A 22122-nucleotide genomic window follows, 5' to 3' on the forward strand; every position below is an offset into this window, starting at 1 on the left:
ATGACGAAGCAGCTTGCAGTTAAACTGCTACAGATACTTTATAAAAAATAAATGTACAAGTAAAAAGTGAACTGGTTTAAATTCTGTCAGTAAATATTAGATCATTTTTAATATTGTATTAAAAATACTGTTTAAAAATGTACTATATGTACCATTTTTGATTTGTAGACAAAACAAGACATTTGAGGACGTCATCTTGGACTCTCATCAAAATTTTATGGACAGATAATTAATCGATCAGCCTGATTGATCACTAGTTGAAAAACAGGTCCAAACATGTGAAAACAGCTGTTCTGTTTTTTTCTTTTTTTTTTCTTTTTCACTTTTATAGATCAACCAACTAATCCATGAACTGAGAAACTATTTGACAGATGAATGGATGAAGAAAATCATCTGTCTGCTTCTACAAACTGCTGTTTACTGTAACACACTGACTGTGGATCAGCAGCATGTCAAAAACACAGACTGCTCCTTTAACACTTTCATCTGTCTCACACTTCAACAGAGGACATTTGGACCATGAGACCATCAGAGAGGACGTCTTCTCTCAGGTCAGATATTTATTCTCACAACATACTAAACATTTTAAAGGAGCAGGATGTAAAATATGTCCAGGATTTACATTTAAAACACTTAAAAAAAAAAAAAAGAATTACAAACTCTGGTTTGCTTGAAAATATGTGAGATATTTTAAAAAAAATAATGTCTTTCTCCTTTAAAGTAGTAAACACACAAAGTCATATGTCAAAGCTTTTGGATCATTTCTATTCTTCTATCCACTAATCGATTGGTTATTGGTAAATAAAATGCCTGTTGATGTTGATCAAAGTCCAAGATGACTTCAGAGAGGAGAATTATTCTTCTTAAAAAAAATGACTCAAGTTACTTAAAAAAAATATCATAATAGTTGGCAATTAATAATCAATTAATCGATTAAAAGTCAAGCTCATGAACAGGCCAAATTTAAAAATAGAAAAATAAAAAATATATATTAATATTAAGAATTATGTAGTATAAAATATACTGGTAATACTTTAAATTAAAAGACACATCAGTAATAATAATAATCAAATATTAGTAGTACCACTGTACTGACTGTACTTTTGATCAGCTGGAGAACATCTGTACATAGAACATCTGTACATAGAACATCTGTACATCACAAACTGACACCACTCAGAACTGCACGTGCAGAGCGCCCTCTGGTGGCTGCAGACACAAACTGTGTTTTTCATGCATCCACCTGTGCATTAATGTGTTGATGTTCCAGTGTTATAATGTGTCAAATAAAATAACCAGGAATATTCATTCATGTTCTGTACACCATCTTTGATCCTTCTTCCTTCTGCATCACAAACTTCACTAACCAGTGTGTGAAGTAAAACCACGGTGTGATGCTGCCCTCTGGTGGCTGCAACACTGTATTGTGTTGCTGCTTTATTTTGATGTTTGTCTTTCTGAATTTCTCCACAGGACTCTCGTTTCAAACACACAGACATAAATGGGACAGGAAAGAGAACCTTTGGCTATTCTTTTCAAAATAAAGCTCTTGCTCTGTTGTTGGCAGACTCAGATGAGCGCGGCGCCGCTGTCCTCCACGCCGCTGATGACAGGAACTGAGAACACACACAGGTAAGAAATTTTAATTACACACATTTATACTTAGATACATACATATATAAATACTTAAGTTATACATACGACTGCAGATACATACAAACTCACATACACTCTTATATAAAAACGTGTGTGTCCTCGCTGGGCACTGGAACCAGACAGTGTGTCACCTGTTGACTCTCCATCAAGGACTCTTCGCAGTGAAACGGACACAGACTTCAAAATTCACACAGGAACTGAACCAGGAGCCTCAAAACTTCGACGCAGTGCTTCACGTTCCTGAGTTAAAGGGCTGGAGAAACATAAAAATAGTTTCTCTGACATTTTACACTTTGTGTCCAATTCAAAACCAATACAGAATAGTGAGCAAAACCTTTTTTTCTAATTTGGATGAAAAATCATTTCTATTACTCTTTAGTTGCTGAATATTTTGTACATGAGACCCTAAATGACACGGCGAGGAGTTTACTGTGAACTTTAATCCCAGAGGCTTTAAGGAGAACCACATCTGTTTATTATGTCACTACAGATACAGTTTACTTTCTCATGCATGATGATTATTTACAGTTGAGTCCTGCACATTAATGCTACAGATAATCTATAAATTGTTCCACAACTATTTGACATTGCAAACTTCTCATTTTACAGATCAGCACGTCTGAAGTCCTGCTGCAGGTCGAAGAGTCTGAAACTCATCTTTAATCTTTAATCAAACACGTGAACCGATCAGAATATTCTGAGCGAAGACGACGGTCCTGCAGCTGAAACCACTTTAAGATCATAAAACTGCACCAAACGTAGTTTAAAAAAGTGAGATTCTTAAATATCAGCTGCATTTATCTTTGTGTGTTTTGTCAGTAGGTCGTGTTAAAACATTTATACACTTTGAAATACAGAAACGCTGTTGAGCAGAATTTTCAAATAAATTAAGATGTCTGAACACTATTCAGTCAGAGAAGGTTTTATTATCAAAGTATTTATCCTGCAACTAACAGTTATTTTAATCCAATCCAATAATCTGTCAATTATTTTTTCAATTAGCAGTTTGGTCCAAGATGACGTCCTCATGTCTTATTTTGTCAACAACTCAAATATATTCAGTTTACTGTCAGAGAGAAGGAAAGAAACCAGAAAATATTCACATTTAGGAGACTTTGAACTTTTTTTCTTTAAAATAAATAACTCAAAGCGATTAATTGATTATCAGATAGCTGGCAATGAATTTAACAATCAATTCAAAATCAACTAATGTTTACAGCTCAAGTCAAGATGATATGAGGTGATGTGGAAATGACCAGGATTCATTAATGAGGGTTTGTCAGTTTTAATCAGTTAATCATTGAAGGTATAAAAGAAACAGTTACAGTTGTTGAGTTTTCAGGGTTTCACTGTTTTCCTCTGGATTAAAATGGAGACTCTCTCCTTATTAACTTTCGCTGCTCTCACTGGCACACTTGTGTTTTTTTAAAGAAGCGAGCTGACTGAATCTTTTCTTGCAAACGCTGCAACTGAATGGTTTCTCTCCTGAGTGGACAACCAAGTGTCGTCTCAGATTTCCGCCGTTTCCAAACGCTTTACCACAAATGGAGCAGCTGAAGGGTTTCTCCCCCGTGTGCGTTCTCACGTGTTGTTTCAGGTGTGTGTTTTGTGTGAAACACATGCCACACATAGAGCAACTAAACGGTCTCTCGCCTGTGTGAATTCTCATGTGTGCGGAGAACGTGCTTTTGTGTCTGAAACTCGCTTTACAAATTGAGCATTTGAAAGGTTTTTCGCCGGCGTGAACTCTTAAATGTGACGTCAAAACTGATATTTGTGAAAATCTTTTACCGCACACAGAACAACTGAAAGACGTCTGTCCTCTGTGGACTGTGAAGTGTCGTCTTAGTGTTCTCTTTCGTGTAAACGTTTTGCCACATACTGAACACCTAAATGGTTTCTCCCCAGTGTGCTTTAACGTGTGTTCAGACAGCGTGCTTCTGCGACTGAAACTTACTTTACAGACCGAGCACGTGAAACGTTTTCCTGCTGTGTGGACTCTTATGTGCACGGCCAAAGATGAGCTTTGTTCAAATGTTTCACCGCACACGGAACAACTAAACAGTTTGTCTCCCGTGTGGTTTCTTCCTGCTGAGCTGCTGAAATGTCTTAAGGAGTTCTTCTGGTGGAATCTTTTACTGCTGAACGAGGAACTAAATGGTTTATCGCCGGTATGGATTCTCATGTGTCTTAACAAACTGCGTCTGTCACTGAAACTTGTTTTACAAACCGTGCATTTGAAAGGATTTGTTCCTGAATGAACTCTTAAGTGTGAGGTCAAGGAAGAGCTTTGTGTGAATCTTCGACCGCAGACCGGACAGCTGTAGGGTTTCTCCCCTGTATGGATCCTGATGTGTCTCTTCAGATCGGAGTTACGGCTGAATTGTCTGCCACACTCAGAACAGCTAAATAATTTCTTACACTTACTACATTCACCTTTCACAAAGTTTAAACCTGACTGAGGTTCGACGAGCTTCTTCCAGTCACAGCTGTTGTCAGTCTCAGGTTCAGAAAAGTCTGAAGGCTTGTCATCACTAACTGACTGTGGATTTCTGTCTGGTTCTGAGATCCGGTCTGGTTCTGGTCCACCACAATCCTCTCCGTCTGCTTCTGTTTGGCTTTGATGAAGCTGTGAGGACTGAGGTCTCTCTTCTTCGTCGTTGTCCTCTTCATTCTTCATGGGGACAGACGTGAATGTGACCTTGGTGATATCAGCTGCCTCCTGTTCTCCCTCCTGATTGGCCCAGCGTTCCTCCTGTTCCTCTTTGATACGTGGCAGCTCTGGTGGGTCCTCCTGGTCCAGACTGGGGCTCCAGTCCTGCTGCTCAGGGGGATCCTCTCCTGTCCTCACCAACAGTTGGACGTCTGTAGAGAATAATAAGATATACATGTTTTAGAAAACTGTAATTTTATTGGACATGTGACGTCAAATAAAGTCAAAAAACCACAAAAATCATTCTAGAAAAGATACACATGATGTGTATTTGTACATAAATGTCTAACCTGCTGCAGGACATCAGTCAGTATCTGTTCATGTTGATAATATCAACCACATGATCAGCTGCTCTTTAAAACATTTGATCTTTTACAGGATGTACATTTGATTTACAAGCATCATCTTCTAATCTGAAGAAGTATGAATTTACAGCTTAAATCAACAGGTCCACTCCAGGTCAGACAACCTGTCGGCCTATTTAACGTTTTTTCAATTAATATGTTCTTTGGAACTAAACTAAACATGTAAATCTGTGCTTGATCACATAGAAGAAAGATGACTTGATGGAACTGATTCGGTTTCTGTCCGTCACACAGCAACTTTAAACTTGACAGTTAGCCTGCAAAAAATATTGAGTCACCAACAAAATTAAAGAGATATCCTTTAAAATTATACATTTAATTAATCCAGTTAATGAGGTGCTGGTTAAATTCAGAGAAGATATTGATGTAAACTGTGTTTTGTGAAAGTTATTTTGGTTAGATGTAGCACATTAATTAAAAAAAATATATATGATTGTAAAAAATTATTTTAAATCTCCTGATTTTGTATGGAAAATATATTCACAAGTGTAAATGGACTCAACAGAAACCGAAAATAGAACAATTCAAAATAAAAACAGGACTTACAACAACATAGAATAATAATATTAAAATAAGAGCACAGACTCATAACATCAGACTCAGGTGTGAAAAGGCATTAAAATGAATCAATCAGTGTCAGATTTTATCAGAAAAGGTTTCATGGTATTTAGTTTTTTTATGTTGCAGCCTTTTAAATTTAAAATTCCAATTTTATTTTATTATAATATAAATATGAGTCACTTCAAATGCTCAGAAACATCCCAAAACCATTGAAATAATTTAATTTTAAAAGGTACTTGGAACATCGCAGGTGTACCATAATATAATAATAAATGTTGTAAATAAATAATGATAATAACAATAATGTAAATAATAACAGTAAAGTTTAATTTTCATTTGCCATCATTATCAGAATGATGATTTGATCATATTTGTCATTATTCTGCTTTTTAAAGCTAAACTGATCAGATAAATGGAAGTTGTTGCCTTTTGTTTTGGTATGACCCAATATTTTTGGTACACTCTACAAAGGCAGAATACAGGAACTTCCAAATAAGGTCAAAGGTGAAATCAGAGACCAGGATTAATACGTAGAAACAATAACCTAAAATAAAGAGATGAAACTGACACGTATAAATTATCTGCCTGAAACTATTTTGGCTCGACAACAACAAAACTTTAAGTATTTTTTCTCAGTTCTGTGTTCTGGGAAGTTCCTACCTGTTTACTTTGTAGGACAGAACATAGGTGTATACAGTACAGTTTGTCTTATTTTTGTTTTCTCTCTCTTGTTTGTTTTGTTCTTTTTTTATGTAGTTGTTTTTTAAGGTGATTGATATTTCGGCCTGATATGGTACGATAAATAATGATTTTAAAAAAGTTAAAATTGGCTGATTTTTTGATCAAATTTAAGTGAGAGATCAGTTTCAGTGACTTATAATAGGAAGCTCTGCTCAGTTGCCATGGTAACTGACTGAGCGTCATTTAGCTGTGTGTCAGAGAACTCCAGCCGGGTGGAAACAGAATCTCTAAGGACAGTTCCATCAAGTGTTTTTTTTGTTACCAGGCTGAAGTGTCTCAGTGGAACAACTTCATGTCTTGAAAGTTAAAGTTAATTCGGGTCAGGCTTGTTCACATTAGCAGATTAAAGTGAGAATAAGGAGTAAAGTGTACTAACCTGCTCTGTGTAAGCGGACTTCCGGTTTGAAAACAGCGTCCAGTAGTTTGTTCTGTCGGTAAAGAGTCTCCTCGTACTCTGATATCGATCTTTCAAACAGTTCAAATATCTCCTCAGCAGCAGCACTCAGTCTCTGGTTGATAAAAGCTCTCAGAGTTTGGATTTTAGACATTTTTTTTATTAATTCACAGCTACTTTTCTTCCGTAGGAAACTGTTTCTTCACGCTGATGTTCATAACGTCCGTCTCCGTCTATTTCCCGCATCAAGCTAGGTTAGCTTCATTAGCTTTGTCAGGTTGTATACATGTTAAACATTTTAAAATAAACAACTACAGACAGCTCGATCCTGTTATTTCGGCTCCTTTAACAATACAGTTCGGTCTCAGTCGAAGATGCTCCACCGAGCCCCGTCTCTGACTATTTCCTGCAACAAGCTAGGCTAACTTCCTTTAGCATTCTCGGCTAACAGGAGATTATTCTGAGCTGAAACATCCCGGAAGTGAACTCAAAGAACACTTCAACAGGTTTAACACGCGCACACCCATACAGGTTCTGCTGCTTCACTCCCATTGAATTTCAGTGTAACGGTGAACGTGAGACGTGACGGAAAAAGTTAGCATGTTAGCCGCTGTCTGTGGTCCGTGGACTTCCGGTAACGCTTCTTTGCTGGTTTTCAAAATAAAAGTGACACGACGTGTCTTGTTTGTCTTGTTGCATTCTTTTTTTATGTGTCGGGACGCACAATGATGCAAAGTAAAAATAATCCATACCTCCCCTCAAGTGCATAAAAACTAAAGTAACGAGCCTGTTTTGAAAATGTGATGAGCAGAAAGTACAGACACAAATATTGATCCCACAGAGACACACAGACCTGCTGAAGTCCAGCTGGACCCTGACCTCCGATCAGTCCTTATGGATTTTATTACCAGTATTTATAGCAGCAGCACAATGAGAAGAGATAATGACAACTAACTTTATCTGTATAACTAAACGACTGTAAAGAAAAGTATCATAAACCATTTAACATTGAACTATTAATGTTGGAGTCAGAGATGTTTATGTTTATTCTCCACCTCTCTCTCTCTCTCTCTCTCTCTCTCTCTCTCTCTCTCTCTCTCTCTCTCTGTTTCCTCTTTGAAAACTTTTACTTTCACTTCCTCTAAAAGTTGTGTCGCAGTTATTATTTTTCTCCATGTGAATCTCCAGCTGAAGGTAAAGTAACAAGTTTGAAATGTTTGACTCGTTTAACTCAACATGTCTTTAGTTTAGTTTCAGTAGAAACAGAAAAAATCTGCCGCTTCATTCTTCATTTAAACGCGTTAAAAGAGTTTGAAGTGTAAAGTGTAAAACAGGCGCCATGTTGTGTGGATGTTTGGAGTGTAAACGGTGGAATAAGAGTAGAAGCAGAGTTAGTTGATGGTCAGTAGTTGAACACAGAGTTGTTCTTCCTGTGTAGCATCATTATTGATGACTGAATCAGCCTGTGGACTTTTTACTTCTTTGCATTTAGATTAAGATAAAAAAAACCCTGAAAAATCAAAATCAAACGATCATTTTATAAAATCTGATTCACTGTTTGACATTAAATCACATCAAAGTCTATAAAACTGTTCAAAGTGACTCCACCTCCACCAACTACAACATTAAAGTTCCAGTTACACGTCAGTGATTCAGAAATATAATAATAGAACAGTGACAGAACCTGTTATGATGAAAACTACAGGAAGTGACATCATCATCAGCTTCCAGAATAATTGAATGTAAAAGTCACAGATGCGGTAAAATGTGTAGAACAGTGGGAATCTAGAACATGTGGAACATTTAACACAGGGCTTTGATAAATGCTGGATTGTGATTGGTCAGTTAGGGGATTGTAAGGTGTGTTGTTTGTGAATTACAGTCAGTTGCTGTGGATGTAGTTCTGATCACAGACTGGATGATCAATAAAATCATGTGAGCAGGTCATTATTAGAAAATAAATCCCACAGGGTGGTGCAAGACTTGAATGAACGGTGGAACGTCTTGAATGAGTCATGACAGAGAACATGTAGAACCTGTAGAACATTTGTAGCTGCAGCTCCATGACACCATCTAGTGGAGTGACAGTAGAAGAAGAGCAGCTTCCTCTTCCTCACACTGCTGTCTGACTGCATTCAAGTGACACTGATATGAAGCAGAGAATAAGAGCCAATCAGAGGAGGAGCAGCTGATGTTTTTACAGGAGAAATGATGTAAAGATGATTTCAGCTGATGTGCACATGAATGATTTGTGTTTCCTCTGCAGATCAAAGTGTGTGTGAGCTGATGTGAGTCCAGCAGCATGAATCAGTGTGAGGACAGAGAGGAGGGAGTCCCTCCCTCTAAAACCACTCTGTGTGATGAAGATGAAGCTCAGAGGTGAGATGAAGATCTCTAACTGTCCATCACTCTTCTGCATGTCACAGATCAGCACTCAGATCACTCAAAGCTCTGTGTGTGTTCATGATCAATTCATTTCATCAGGATCCATCAGAGACCACAGTCTGCTGGACCTGGACCTGGACCTGAACCTGAACCTGAACCTGGACCTGAACCTGAACCCAGCTGTGTGTCTTTAAAGAGTGACTGGTCAACGGGTCGCCTCATTGATTTTAAAAGACATCGACCGTCTGCTTCAAAGAGGTAAACTGTTCATAACATTAAAATATGACTGATTCATGTTTTAAATGTTAATAATCCAGAAAAGTTGTTTTAAACCTGGATGTTGATTTTCAGCATCTTTCTTCTTCACATTCATTTATATTGTCACAGCTGAAAGCTGCCCAGTATAACCAGTATAACCAGTATAACCAGTCTTCAGCTCTTGACTCCAGTTTAACTTTAGTCCTGGTTTAGTCCTGTATTCTCTGCTGTTTCAGGATGATTTTGTCCCAATATTTACTGTTTTTTAGCTTTGATCTGGTCCAATAATTACTTGTGTTTCAGTCCTAGTTTGAATGAAAAATGAAGCGATGATACACAGACTGAAATTTTTCATATTCATGTTTTATTGATCTTTGGTGTATTGATCCTTTTCTTGTTGATAGCTGCTAGTTTCTCCAGCAGCTTCTGTGTCTGAAGACTAAAAAGTGAATTTCCATCCCTGGTGGTTTTTTCTCTCTGTCTAACAGGATCCATGGGAAACCAGGCTCTGCTGAACCTGAACCTGAACCTGAACCCAGCTGTGTGTCTTTAAAGAGTGAGTGGTCAAAGGGTCGCCTCATTGATTTTAAAAGACATCGACCGTCTGCTTCAAAGAGGTAAACTGTTCATAACATTAAAATATGACTGATTCATGGATTAACTGTCATTTATTGAGATTCGAGAGGTAAATAGAGATACATTTTTTAAAAACTGTGTTCATTTTTAGCACCATTTTTCCTCACATACATTTTTTTCTGACATCTGAAAGCTGCCCAGTATAACCAGTATAACCAGTCTTGAACTCTTTATCATTTTCTCCTCACACACATCCTGACTGTTGTCTGATGACTGCATGAATATAAAACAGTGGTATTATTGAGGCTAACAGATGCTAACAGCTGATGAAGGTAAATTTAGTCCTGATTTGTTCAAATATTTCATATAAAAATTCACAGATTGAAAGAATGTGGCTTCACTTTTTCTTGAACTTCAGTGTGTTGATTCTTTTCTTCATGAAAGTTGCTAGTTTCTCCAGCAGCTTCTGTGTCTGATGATTAAAAAGTGAATTTCCATCCCTGGTGGTCTTCCTCTTTGTCCAGGATCCATGGAAAACCAGCCTCTGTTGAACCTGGACCTGGACCTGATCCTGAACCCAGCTGTGTGTCCTTCAAGAGTGACTGGTCAACGGGTCGCCTCATTGATTTTAAAAGACACCGAGTCTCTGCTTCAAAGAGGTAAACTGTTCATAACATTAAAATATGACTGATTCATGTTTTAAATGTTATTAATCCAGAAAAGTTGTTTTAAACCTTCTTCTTCTTCACATTCATTTATATTGTCACAGCTGAAAGCTGCCCAGTATAACCAGTATAACCAGTATAACCAGTCTTCAGCTCTTGACTCCAGTTTAACTTTAGTCCTGGTTTAGTCCTGTATTCTCTGCTGTTTCAGGATGATTTTGTCCCAATATTTACCTTTTTTTAGCTTTGATCTGGTCCAATAATTACTTGTGTTTCAGTCCTAGTTTGAATGAAAAATGAAGCGATGATACACAGACTGAAATTTTTCATATTCATGTTTTATTGATCTTTGGTGTATTGATCCTTTTCTTGTTGATAGCTGCTAGTTTCTCCAGCAGCTTCTGTGTCTGAAGACTAAAAAGTGAATTTCCATCCCTGGTGGTTTTTTCTCTCTGTCTAACAGGATCCATGGGAAACCAGGCTCTGCTGAACCTGGACCTGGACCTGGACCTGAACCCAGCTGTGTGTCTTTAAAGAGTGAGTGGTCAAAGGGTCGCCTCATTGCTTTTAAAAGACATCAACCGTCTGCTTCAAAGAGGTAAACTGTTCATAACATTAAAATATGACTGATTCATTTTTTAAATGTTATTAATCCAGAAAAGTTGTTTTAAACCTTCTTCTTCTTCACATTCATTTATATTGTCACAGCTGAAAGCTGCCCAGTATAACCAGTATAACCAGTATAACCAGTATAACCAGTCTTGAACTCTTTATCATTTTCTCCTCACACACATCCTGACTGTTGTCTGATGACTGCATGAATATAAAACAGTGGTATTATTGAGGCTAACAGATGCTAACAGCTGATGAAGGTAAATTTAGTCCTGATTTGTTCAAATATTTCATATAAAAATTCACAGATTGAAAGAATGTGGCTTCACTTTTTCTTGAACTTCAGTGTGTTGATTCTTTTCTTCATGAAAGCTGCTAGTTTCTCCAGCAGCTTCTGTGTCTGATGATTAAAAAGTGAATTTCCATCCCTGGTGGTCTTCCTCTTTGTCCAGGATCCATGGAAAACCAGCCTCTGTTGAACCTGGACCTGGACCTGATCCTGGACCTGGACCTGATCCTGAACCCAGCTGTGTGTCCTTCAAGAGTGACTGGTCAACGGGTCGCCTCATTGATTTTAAAAGACATCGACCGTCTGCTTCAAAGAGGTAAACTGTTCATAACATTAAAATATGACTGATTCATGTTTTAAATGTTATTAATCCAGAAAAGTTGTTTTAAACCTGGATGTTGATTTTCAGCATCTTTCTTCTTCACATTCATTTATATTGTCACAGCTGAAAGCTGCCCAGTATAACCAGTATAACCAGTATAACCAGTATAACCAGTCTTCAGCTCTTGACTCCAGTTTAACTTTAGTCCTGGTTTAGTCCTGTATTCTCTGCTGTTTCAGGATGATTTTGTCCCAATATTTACTGTTTTTTAGCTTTGATCTGGTCCAATAATTACTTGTGTTTCAGTCCTAGTTTGAATGAAAAATGAAGCGATGATACACAGACTGAAATTTTTCATATTCATGTTTTATTGATCTTTGGTGTATTGATTCTTTTCTTCATGATAGCTGCTAGTTTCTCCAGCAGCTTCGGTGTCTGAAGACTAAAAATTGAATTTCCATCCCTGGTGGTTTTTTCTCTCTGTCTAACAGGGTCTATGGGAGACCAGGCTCTGCTGAACCTGAACCTGAACCTGGACCTGGACCTGGACCTGAACCCAGCTGTGTGTCTTTAAAGAGTGATCGGTCAAAGGGTCGCCTCATTGATTTTAAAAGACATCGACCGTCTGCTTCAAAGAGGTAAACTGTTCATAACATTAAAATATGACTGATTCATGTTTTAAATGTTAATAATCCAGAGGAGTTTTTTTAAACCTGGATGTTTATTTTCAGCATCTTTCTTCTTCACAAACTCTTTATCATTTTCTCCTCACACACGTCCTGACTGTTGTCTGACGACTGCATGAATATAAAACAGTGGTATTATTGAAGCTAACAGATGCTAACAGCTAATGAAGGCTAACCTTAATTCCTTCATCAACTCAATATTTTCTGGTTTTCAGTCACGTGACAACAGAGACAGAAACATGTGATCAGCTGATCTAAAACACAGAATGAACCAATCACAGACAGTCTGAGGAAACATATGATTAGTTTCTTATTGATGCTGCTGATGGAAGAAGTCAGTTTTATCAGTGAGTGTTGATGAACAGACGTCAGCTCAGTTTGACATGTTGTTCTGTAACATGAGAGAACTGATTTCATTCCAGTGTCTTTAAGATAAATTTTAAACTTTCATTTTACTCTGTGTTCAGTACTGATAGATTTTTTTCCTGGTTTTCTGTCAGGAGGAAGCTGGACGAACCTGAACCCAGCAGTGTGTCCATGAAGAGCGACTGGTCTAAAAATCATCCTCCGACCTTCAAAGACAGACATCAATCTGTTGATCAAAGGTATAGATTTGATATTTATAACAATAATAAAACAGTATCTTTGTATCAGATTCTCAACTGTGAGATTTACAGTTTAGTTTTTTATCTTTACTGACATGGAATCACATTTGTCATCCATCCAGTCTGAAACAACCAGACACTGACCAGCTTCACTGCTGGGTGGGAATCAGGTCATAAATGTTCAACATTTTCCTCAATCGATTGTTGAAAATGCTAAAAGTTGAACGATTGATGAATCATTAATGATACAAAACATGTTTTTTTTTTAATCTCACTTTAATTTTTGTCTGTTTTTTCAAATTTTAAGTTTAAGTTTCCTTATTTAACAAATTCCTTCATCAGACAAAACAAATGAGGTGCAATTTTACTGAACATTTCTGGACTATTAATTTAGTACATTTTAAACCAGTTAATTTCTTAATGGTAATTAATTCATTAATGATTTATGATGAGTCAGTAACATCTCTTATATAATACCTGATATACTTGAGAAAAGTTTATTTTTAAATATTTATTATTCCAGTTTTGAACACTGAATGTTCTTAAAACACGTCTGAACTATGTGAAATATGTCTCATAATACAGTTCAAAGTACAGTAATAGATGCCATGCAGTGTTTTACAGCTTCAGACGCTTTTATATTGATTTTTCAAGACAAACAAATATACTGTGATCCGTACAATAACTGTCCCTTATTGAAATGATAATGCGATATTAGTTTTAGGTCATACTGTCCAGCTCTAACTGAAACCATTCAGCTTCATGTTTTTTTGATCTTTGATGTGTTGATTCTTTTCGTCATGATAGCTGCTAGTTTCTCCAGCAGCTTCTGTGTCTGAAGACTAAAAGTGAATTTTCATCCCTGGTGGTTTTCCTCTTTGTCTAACAGGATCTATGGGAGACCAGGCTCTGTTGAATCTGGAATTGGATCTGAACCTGAACCTGAACCTGAACCTGAACCCAGGTATGTGTCCTTAAAGAGTGACTGTTCACATCATTGCTTCACTGATCTTAAAGGAGAACAATCATTTGCTGTAAAGAGGTAAACTGTTCATAACATTAAAATAAGACTGATTCATGTTTTAATTGTTTTTAATCCAGAAAGTTATTTAAACCTGGATGTTGATTTTTACCAAAACTAAATATTCAGGTTTGATGAGGGAGCAGCACGCTGACTCTGGCTCAGAACCACCTGTTGTACAAAGCAGTTTCATGATTGGAGGAGACGAGGTTCACTCCCCCAAATGTCCAGCAGGGTCCCTGAAAGGCCTGATGTTTGTCTCTGTGTGACATAATGTGTCCTAATTATTGATGATTCCTCCACAGAGTAGAACAGGAGAACTCAGAGGTTCCCTGCAGTCAGTCTGTCCTGCAGCATCAAACACACCTGGACTCCATATTTATGGTCTGTTCATGTTCAACAATTACTTCTTCATCTATTCTGTCCACAATAATCTCCCTGCTGCATGTGTGAGACCAGTGGACTGTCAGTCTGTCCAACATGGATCTGATGTTTGTCTCCATGATTTTAGTTTGTGTCATTAATATAAATTTCTGTTCCAGCTGTTGGAGGAGAACATTGTCATGTTTGTGAAGAACAAGCTGAAGAAGTTTCAGAGGGTTCTGAGTTCCAGGGAGGATGAAGAGGTGCTGCATGGTGAGGATGAAGAGCAGGAGAAGAGCAGCAGAGAGTCATTTCTGAAGATCACACTGCACTTCCTGAGGATGATGAAGCAGGAGGAGCTGGCTGATCGTCTGCAGAGAAGTAAGAGGATTTATCTAAAGGTTTTACATGTTTGACAAATTATTTAAGGAAATTAAATTGTAATATTTACTTTATAATTCATTCATTGGTCTTATTTGTTGTGTCTTTATTCAGGAAGTTATTCTGGAGTTTGTCAGCGTGAACTTAAATCTAACCTGAAGAAGAAGTTCCAGTGTGTGTTTGAGGGGATTTCTAAACCAGGAAACTCAACTCTTCTGAACCAGATCTACACAGAGCTCTACATCACAGAGGGAGGGACTGCAGAGGTCAATAAAGAACATGAGGTCAGACAGATTGAAACAGCATCCAGGAAACCAGACAGACCAGAAACAACAATCAGTCAAGAAGACATCTTTAAACCCTCACCTGGAAGAGATGAACCAATCAGAACAGTGATGACAAAGGGAGTGGCTGGCATCGGGAAAACAGTCTTAACACAGAAGTTCACTCTGGACTGGACTGAAGACAAAACCAACCAGGACATACAGTTCATGTTTCCATTCACTTTCAGAGAGCTGAATGTGCTGAAAGAAGAAAAGTTCAGTTTGGTGGAACTTGTTCATCACTTCTTTACTGAAACCAAAGAAGCAGGAATCTGCAGGTTTGAAGAGTTCCAGGTTGTGTTCATCTTTGATGGTCTGGATGAGTGTCGACTTCCTCTGGACTTCAACAAAACTAAAATCCTGACTGATGTTACAAAGTCCACCTCAGTGGATGTGCTGCTGACAAACCTCATCAGGGGGAATCTGCTTCCCTCTGCTCGACTCTGGATAACCACACGACCTGCAGCAGCCAATCAGATCCCTCCTGGGTGTGTTGACATGGTGACAGAGATCAGAGGGTTCAGTGACCCACAGAAGGAGGACTACTTCAGGAAGAGATTCAGAGATGAGGAGCAGACCAGCAGAATCATCTCCCACATCAAGACATCACGAAGCCTCCACATCATGTGTCACATCCCAGTCTTCTGCTGGATCACTGCTACAGTTCTGGAGGACGTGTTGAAGACCAGAGAGGGAGGAGAGCTGCCCAAGACCCTGACTGAGATGTACATCCACTTCCTGGTGGTTCAGTCCAAACTGAAGAACGTCAAGTATGATGGAGGATCTGAGACAGATCCACACTGGAGTCCAGAGAACAGGAAGATGATTGAGTCTCTGGGAAAACTGGCTTTTGATCAGCTGCAGAAAGGAAACCTGATCTTCTATGAATCAGACCTGACAGAGTGTGGCATCGATATCACAGCAGCCTCAGTGTACTCAGGAGTCTTCACACAGATCTTTAAAGAGGAGAGAGGACTGTACCAGGACAAGGTGTTCTGCTTCGTCCATCTGAGTGTTCAGGAGTTTCTGGCTGCTCTTCATGTCCATCTGACATTCATCAACTCTGGAGTCAATCTGCTGTCAGAAGAACAAACAACATCCCAGAAATCTGAAACAAGACAAGACGAATCTGCAGGGACACACTTCTACCAGACTGCTGTGGACCAGGCCTTACAGAGTCTAAATGGACACCTGGACTTGTTCCTCCGCTTCCTCCTGGGTCTTTCACTGCAGACCAACCAGAATCTCCTACGAGGTTTGCTGACAAACACAGGAAGTGACTCAAAAACCAATCAGGAAACGGTTGAGTACATCAAGGAGAAGATTGATGAGACTCCCTTCGCAGAGAGAAGCATCAATCTGTTCCACTGTCTGAATGAACTGAATGATCATTCTCTGGTTGATCAGATCCAACGGTTCCTGAGTTCAGGATGTCTGTCCAGATATAAACTGTCTCCTGCTCAGTGGTCAGCTCTGGTCTTCATCTTACTGTCATCAGAAAAAGATCTGGACGTGTTTGACCTGAAGAAGTTCTCTGCTTCAGAGGAGGCTCTTCTGAGGCTGCTGCCAGTGGTCAAAGCCTCCAAGAAAGTTCTGTAAGTGAGATTTATTCATCAATAAATATACTGCAGTCTTTCACATGGAAAACTCTTATTAACTGTTTCCTGACTGTTGTCTCTCCAGGTTGAGTGGCTGTAACCTGTCAGAGAGAAGCTGTGAAGCTCTGTCCTCAGTTCTCAGCTCACAGTCCTCTAGTCTGAGACACCTGGACCTGAGTAACAACAACCTGCAGGATTCAGGACTGAAGCTGGTGTCTGATGGACTGAAGAGTCCAAACTGTACTCTGGAAACTCTCAGGTCAGATCAAGTCACTAAAGTCACTAAATTTAAAGAGCTGTTTAATTGATAAAGTCTGTTTCATCCCAGGATTAAATGTATTATTTATTTTAGAAATATTCTATTATCACTCAGACTTTTTTCAGCTGTACTTTTTGAGCTGCTGTAAAATGAAGGTGTGGGATCAATAAAGTTTTTCTTATCTTGTATTTTAGTGTCTTTTCATCAGATTTGTTGTTACAGTTGTCGTCCAGGAGGAGGAAGACAAATTCAGTTGCACAGTTGGAACTTGGTTCTAATCATTTTACTTTGATTTACTGGTTGAAGATAAAAAATGTTTTCCTTTGCTGCATCTTCATTTGACTCTGGAATGATAATAGAAATGAGTTTAAATCAAATGGATTCATATTCCTCAGTTTGTGTTCAGGCCTGATGTTTGACCAGTTCTTCCTGATGCATTGTGGGTAGATTAGATCTAAACTCAGAGCTGCAGGAGGTTTTAGTATCAAAACATTTCAATGACTGGATGTTTTTTAATGAGTGATTCAGTGATGATCTGTTGTCGTGTCTCCAACATGTTCAGAGTAAAACATAAAGGATTTGAAGACGTGCTGAAAAGAGATTTTATATGTATTATATGTGTATCACTAAAAGTTCACACTCAACATTTTAACACTAATGATTTTTCTTGTCTTGTTCATTGTTGTCTCTCCAGGTTGAGTGGCTGTAACCTGTCAAAGAGAAGCTGTGAAGCTCTGTCCTCAGTTCTCAGCTCACAGTCCTCTAGTCTGAGAGACCTGGACCTGAGTAACAACAACCTGCAGGATTCAGGACTGAAGCTGGTGTCTGATGGACTGAAGAGTCCAAACTGTACTCTGGAAACTCTCAGGTCAGATCAACTCACAGTTTGTCTTCAATGATTGATTTCTCTAAATTTCATGAGTGTTTAATTTATGCAGCTGATCTCAGGTCAGGATTTCAGTTTTCACTTTAATGAAAATGTTTCTGTTGTTTGTTCTTGGATCTCAGATTCACATATTATACAGGACACAACATGAACTCTGGTTCAGATCCAGAGCCTCATTTATGTTTTGATGTTTCCTAACTCAGGTCACACATATGGTCTCCATGGACACACGTCTCCAACACAACATGTCACACTAATTATGTAGAAACATCTTCATGCTACACATCAAATGAAACAGAACAAACTCAGATACAAGTTCACTAAAACTCTTTTTACTGACACCAAACACAATCCAACACCAAACAAACTCATGACCACATATCAAAAACTCTCTAGCGCCCCCTATTCAAGACATTCAGCACATTTTCACCAACAGCAGTCGGCTACTTTCTGCTCCAGACACAAACGAGGGCTCATGTGACAGCAGAGACTCCACTGAGTCCAACAGTGTGCGTCTCGCCGTTCTACCACCAAAACTCACATCAATAATCAGCCAAAGTAGAGCACATAAACACCTCAAACACCGGGCATATTGACTCTAATCAATCACTCCTGATCAATGACAGCATTTTCAAACATATGGGAACCGGCTTCCAGTATGGCAGAGCAGCAAGCAGCAGCATAAATCATAGGCTCCCAAACGGTCTTACTTCTCCCCCCTCAAAAATACCAGCTATCTAGGAAAAAGTTGTTTTGTAACATGAAAGGGGGGGAAATGAGAAGGATGAGAGGAAAGACGCAACAAAACCCAATGATAAACGACAAATCACTGAGTGAAAGCGAAGACACTAGCGACAGCGCTAGCAACCAAGCTGAGCACGAGGCTATGGAAGCTGTTCAAGCTAACATCATTGCCGAGATCCAAGTGGCTCGCTCGGACATGAAAAAAGAATTTACCGACACAATGGCGCGACTGAAAGAGGAATTGGTGGGTTTCAGAGGAGAAACTAATCAAAAGCTAAGCACTATCCCTGCTGATTCAAGACCTAACATAGAGTTGAGGAAACAGAGCAAAGAGTGGCGGACGTAGAGGAGTGGAGTGCGGAATCCAGGGAAATGCTCTCCCGCGCACTGGAGCTTCAGGAGAGCATCCAAGGCCAGCTAGCGGACCTCGGGGCACAGTAACGGCGAAATAACATATGCATCCTCGGTATCCACGAAGAGGCCGAGGGGGACAACATGCAGGAATTCCTTGAAAAGTTCATTAAAACACACCTGTCCCTTCCTGACATTGCCCTTGGCATACAACATTGTCACCGGTCCCTCGGCACCAAGCCACCACAGGGCTCTAACCCGAGGTCCATTATCATTTGTTTCCTGGAGTATCAAACCAAGGAGCTCGTCCTTCGCTCCACTTGGAAAAGTAAGGAGATCCGCCATGAGGGTAAACGAGTGTTTTTTGAACAAGACTATCCGACCAAAATAATTCTGAAAAGAAAGGCTTACTCCACCTCCAAAAAGGCACTCAAAGAAAAAGGGATCCGTTTTCAGACACTCTACCCTGCGAAACTCAAAGTGTTTTACGACACCGGTCCAGTGATCTACGACAGTTCACAGGAGGCAGCGGATGACCTGAAGAAAAAGGGTTTAACCACAGATGCCTGCGGAACCGAGGACCACGTGGAAAATACATCCACATCGAGAAGGAGACAACTCCCCTGGGTAACAGCAGGTGCAACATCACGCCGGAGCCGTGAAGCACATCTGGAACGCATCCAGGACAAGCTCAAGGGGTTTCGGCGAGAGGAGGACGCTAAATGAAAACCACCAACCACTATAAATGACTGAGTAACTTCTAAAGAGACCAGTAAGATTATATCCATATGCCTGCATGGACTGAGTTGTGAAATATAAAAACAAACTAGGCGAACTTTCCTTTCTAAGCATGAACTGTACATTGATATTGACCGCATCTGGGAAGCTAAGTTGTTTATTTGCATTTATGTGCACTGCTCTGATTTCATCAAGTCAGAGATGTTACTTTGCATGGAGAGGGGCCCCTTCGTGGGTTAGGGTTTCCCCTCCCAACTTAGAAGTTGAGTTCACACTTCAAAGATGGAAGTCATTATTGGTAGATATGTTTGTTTATATATAAGTTTCATTTTGATCTGCAGACAGAAGTTCCAGTGTTCAGGTCATCCAGGGATGTTTAAATGTTCAGGTGAACCTCTTTTGTACGGTTTGAAATGCTCCATCAACAATATAACGTAATCACACTTAATGTGAACGGGCTGCATAATCCAATAAAAAGAAGTAAAGCGATTGCCAAAATGAAAAGAGAAAAACAAGACATAATCTTCTGGCAAGAGACACACCTTTCTAGCATTGAACACGAGAAGTTGCGAAAAATGGGTTTTAAAAATTCATATTATTCCTCATTTGGAAAAGGAAATTCAAGGGGTGTAGCGATACTAATTTCAAACAAGGTAAACTTCCAGCTCTCCTCACAGATCAACGACAAAGAAGGGTGTTACTTACTGGTTAAAGGTTTAACTGACCACAAAGAAGTTACATTATTGAATGTTTATAGACCACCAGGAAATAATAAACAGCTGATCAAAAAGTTTTTAATCTTAGATCTGGTGTGTGATATAGTGTCAGGTGTGTTGGTATGTGGGGGAGACTGGAATATCCAACTTTATCCCTCTATGGACTCCTCAAACAAAACAAAACAAAAAAATAATAAGACCTGAAGCAGTATACATCAAAAAATTGCTTAAAGAATTTGGTATGCTAGATGTGTGGAGGGAGCTACACCCACTTGATAGATGCTTTACTTTTTTTTTTATCATATTCATTCTGTATATTCAAGAATTGATTATTTTTTTATGTTTAATTCAGATCACCACAGGATTACCAAATGTAACATTGGGGTAAGGGATATCTCTGATCATGCAGGGGTATATTTAACACTGCATTTTGACAGCAAGCCCAAAGACACATTGTGGAGATTTAACACTAATCTTTTGAATGATCCTCAATGTGAAAATACATAAAGGGAGAATTTCAAGAATACACTACACATAATGATAATGGCACAGTGTCTCCCAGTACATTGTGGGATGCTGCAAAATCTGTTATTAGAGGTAAACTTATCATGTGGTCAGCTCAGAAGAAGAAGGAAAAAGAGAAAGAAGGATTTGACTGAAAACTTAAAGTCTTTGGAGAATAAACATATGGAATATAATGACACTGATGTTCTAAACCAGATTCAGGATATAAAACAGACTTCAAACAAACTATATGAAAATCAAATAGAGAAGAGAGCTAAATTAATTAAATACAATTTTTATGAGAATGGTTCTAAATCAAAAAAACTACTCGTTTGGAGAATACGCAAACAGCAGGCCGAGAGATTTATACATAAAGTACGAGACCCGCAAACCAATAAGATTTATCATACACTGGATGACATACAAATTTCCTTTGAAAAATACTACACAAAATTATATTATTTTGCTCAGCCTCAGGCAGCTGAGTCAACGGCCATATCAAATTTTCTAATGTCTTTAGACTCACCATCTGTAGGAACAGAGCAGAATAAAATAATAACTCAGGAGATAACAGAAGAAGAAACAAACAAGGCTATATCAAGATTAAAAACGAATAAAATGCCAGGTGCAGATGGCTACCCATCGGAATGGTGTAAAACCTTTAGAGAGATTATAATACCAGTTCTTAAGGAATGTTTTAATTATGTTCTTCGAGGGGGGGGAGACTCCATCGTCCTGGACACAAGCAGTAATTTCAGTAATTCCTAACACGGGTAAAGATAGGACAGAGTCTAGTTCTTACAGACCCATATCTGTTTTAAATATGGACTACAGATTATTTGCATTAATACTTACAAAACGAAGGGAAAATATAATCCTGGATTTGATAGATACAGACTAAACTGGTTTTGTAAAAAACAGGCAGACCCAGGACAATGTGAGGCGGGCTTCCACCTCATTGAGTATATGAGAAACAGTGGATAGAGAATCTATTGCTGAGAAAGCTTTTGATTCTGTTCGATGGGAATATTTATACTTGATTCTTAGACGATTTGGTTTTAACAGCCAGGTAGTTGGATGCCTGAAATCTTTATACAGTGATCCCTCGTTCATCGCGGGAGTTACGTTCTAAAAATAACCCGCAATAGGCGAAATCCGCGAAGTAGTCAGCTTTATTTTTTACAATTATTATAGATGTTTTAAGGCCAAAAATGAAACCAAAGATCAAAACCTGTTTTCAGGCCCAAACATTTGTTTGAGAAATAAAAATATAAACGTTTTCCTATAAATAATTATGATGGCTTTTAGAAATAACGAATTTAATTTTAACGATCAACCTACGAGGTTGGACACAGAAATTATTAATAGTGACTCACGCTTATTTCACAGTTCCTCTGACCGTGCCTCTTC

At 38.6% G+C, this 22122-nt stretch overlaps 2 protein-coding genes and 1 long non-coding RNA gene across 4 annotated transcripts in view; 2 read left to right on the top strand and 1 right to left on the bottom strand.

Annotated features, from left to right (window-relative positions):
* Window positions 1–335: 335 nt before the first annotated feature.
* On the top strand, window positions 336–2557 carry LOC146304986 (uncharacterized). Its single transcript, XR_014769334.1, has 3 exons — window positions 336–551; window positions 1474–1632; window positions 2266–2557. It is a non-coding gene; the product is annotated as an uncharacterized LOC146304986 (long non-coding RNA).
* A 368-nt stretch (window positions 2558–2925) lies between these two features.
* LOC146304987 (uncharacterized) lies at window positions 2926–7461 on the bottom strand. Its single transcript, XM_084714071.1, has 2 exons — window positions 6413–7461; window positions 2926–4521 (listed from the first exon to the last, which is right to left on the bottom strand). The coding sequence occupies exons 1-2, from the start codon at window positions 6582–6584 to the stop codon at window positions 3044–3046; spliced, it is 1650 nt and encodes a 549-aa protein (XP_084570197.1). The 5' UTR covers window positions 6585–7461; the 3' UTR covers window positions 2926–3043.
* A 5212-nt stretch (window positions 7462–12673) lies between these two features.
* LOC146304988 (NLR family CARD domain-containing protein 3-like) overlaps window positions 12674–22122 on the top strand; it is a 31816-nt gene continuing 22367 nt past the window's right edge. The window contains exons 1-7 of one of the 2 annotated variants that reach the window (XM_084714032.1): window positions 12674–12828; window positions 13718–13792; window positions 14155–14233; window positions 14392–14593; window positions 14708–16511; window positions 16600–16773; window positions 17468–17641. In XM_084714032.1, the coding sequence (XP_084570158.1) occupies window positions 12761–12828; window positions 13718–13792; window positions 14155–14233; window positions 14392–14593; window positions 14708–16511; window positions 16600–16773; window positions 17468–17641 (2576 nt within the window). In that variant the 5' untranslated portion in view covers window positions 12674–12760. Of the gene's footprint in view, window positions 12829–13717; window positions 13793–14154; window positions 14234–14391; window positions 14594–14707; window positions 16516–16599; window positions 16774–17467; window positions 17642–22122 lie in introns of those variants that run through there. The other variant, XM_084714033.1, reaches the window with a different exon arrangement.

The sequence above is a fragment of the Lutjanus erythropterus genome, chromosome 24, assembly GCF_056507025.1.
Source record: "Lutjanus erythropterus isolate fLutEry1 chromosome 24, fLutEry1.hap2, whole genome shotgun sequence".
Classification (NCBI taxonomy): domain Eukaryota; kingdom Metazoa; phylum Chordata; class Actinopteri; order Lutjaniformes; family Lutjanidae; genus Lutjanus; species Lutjanus erythropterus.

Coding starts and splice junctions, on each gene's coding strand:
- LOC146304987 (XM_084714071.1), bottom strand. CDS start 6,584: ATGTCTAAAATCCAAACTCTGAGAGCTTTTATCAACCAGAGACTGAGT. Junction 4,522..6,412: donor AGTCCGCTTACACAGAGCAG/GTTAGTACACTT, acceptor TATTCTCTACAG/ACGTCCAACTGTTGGTGAGG.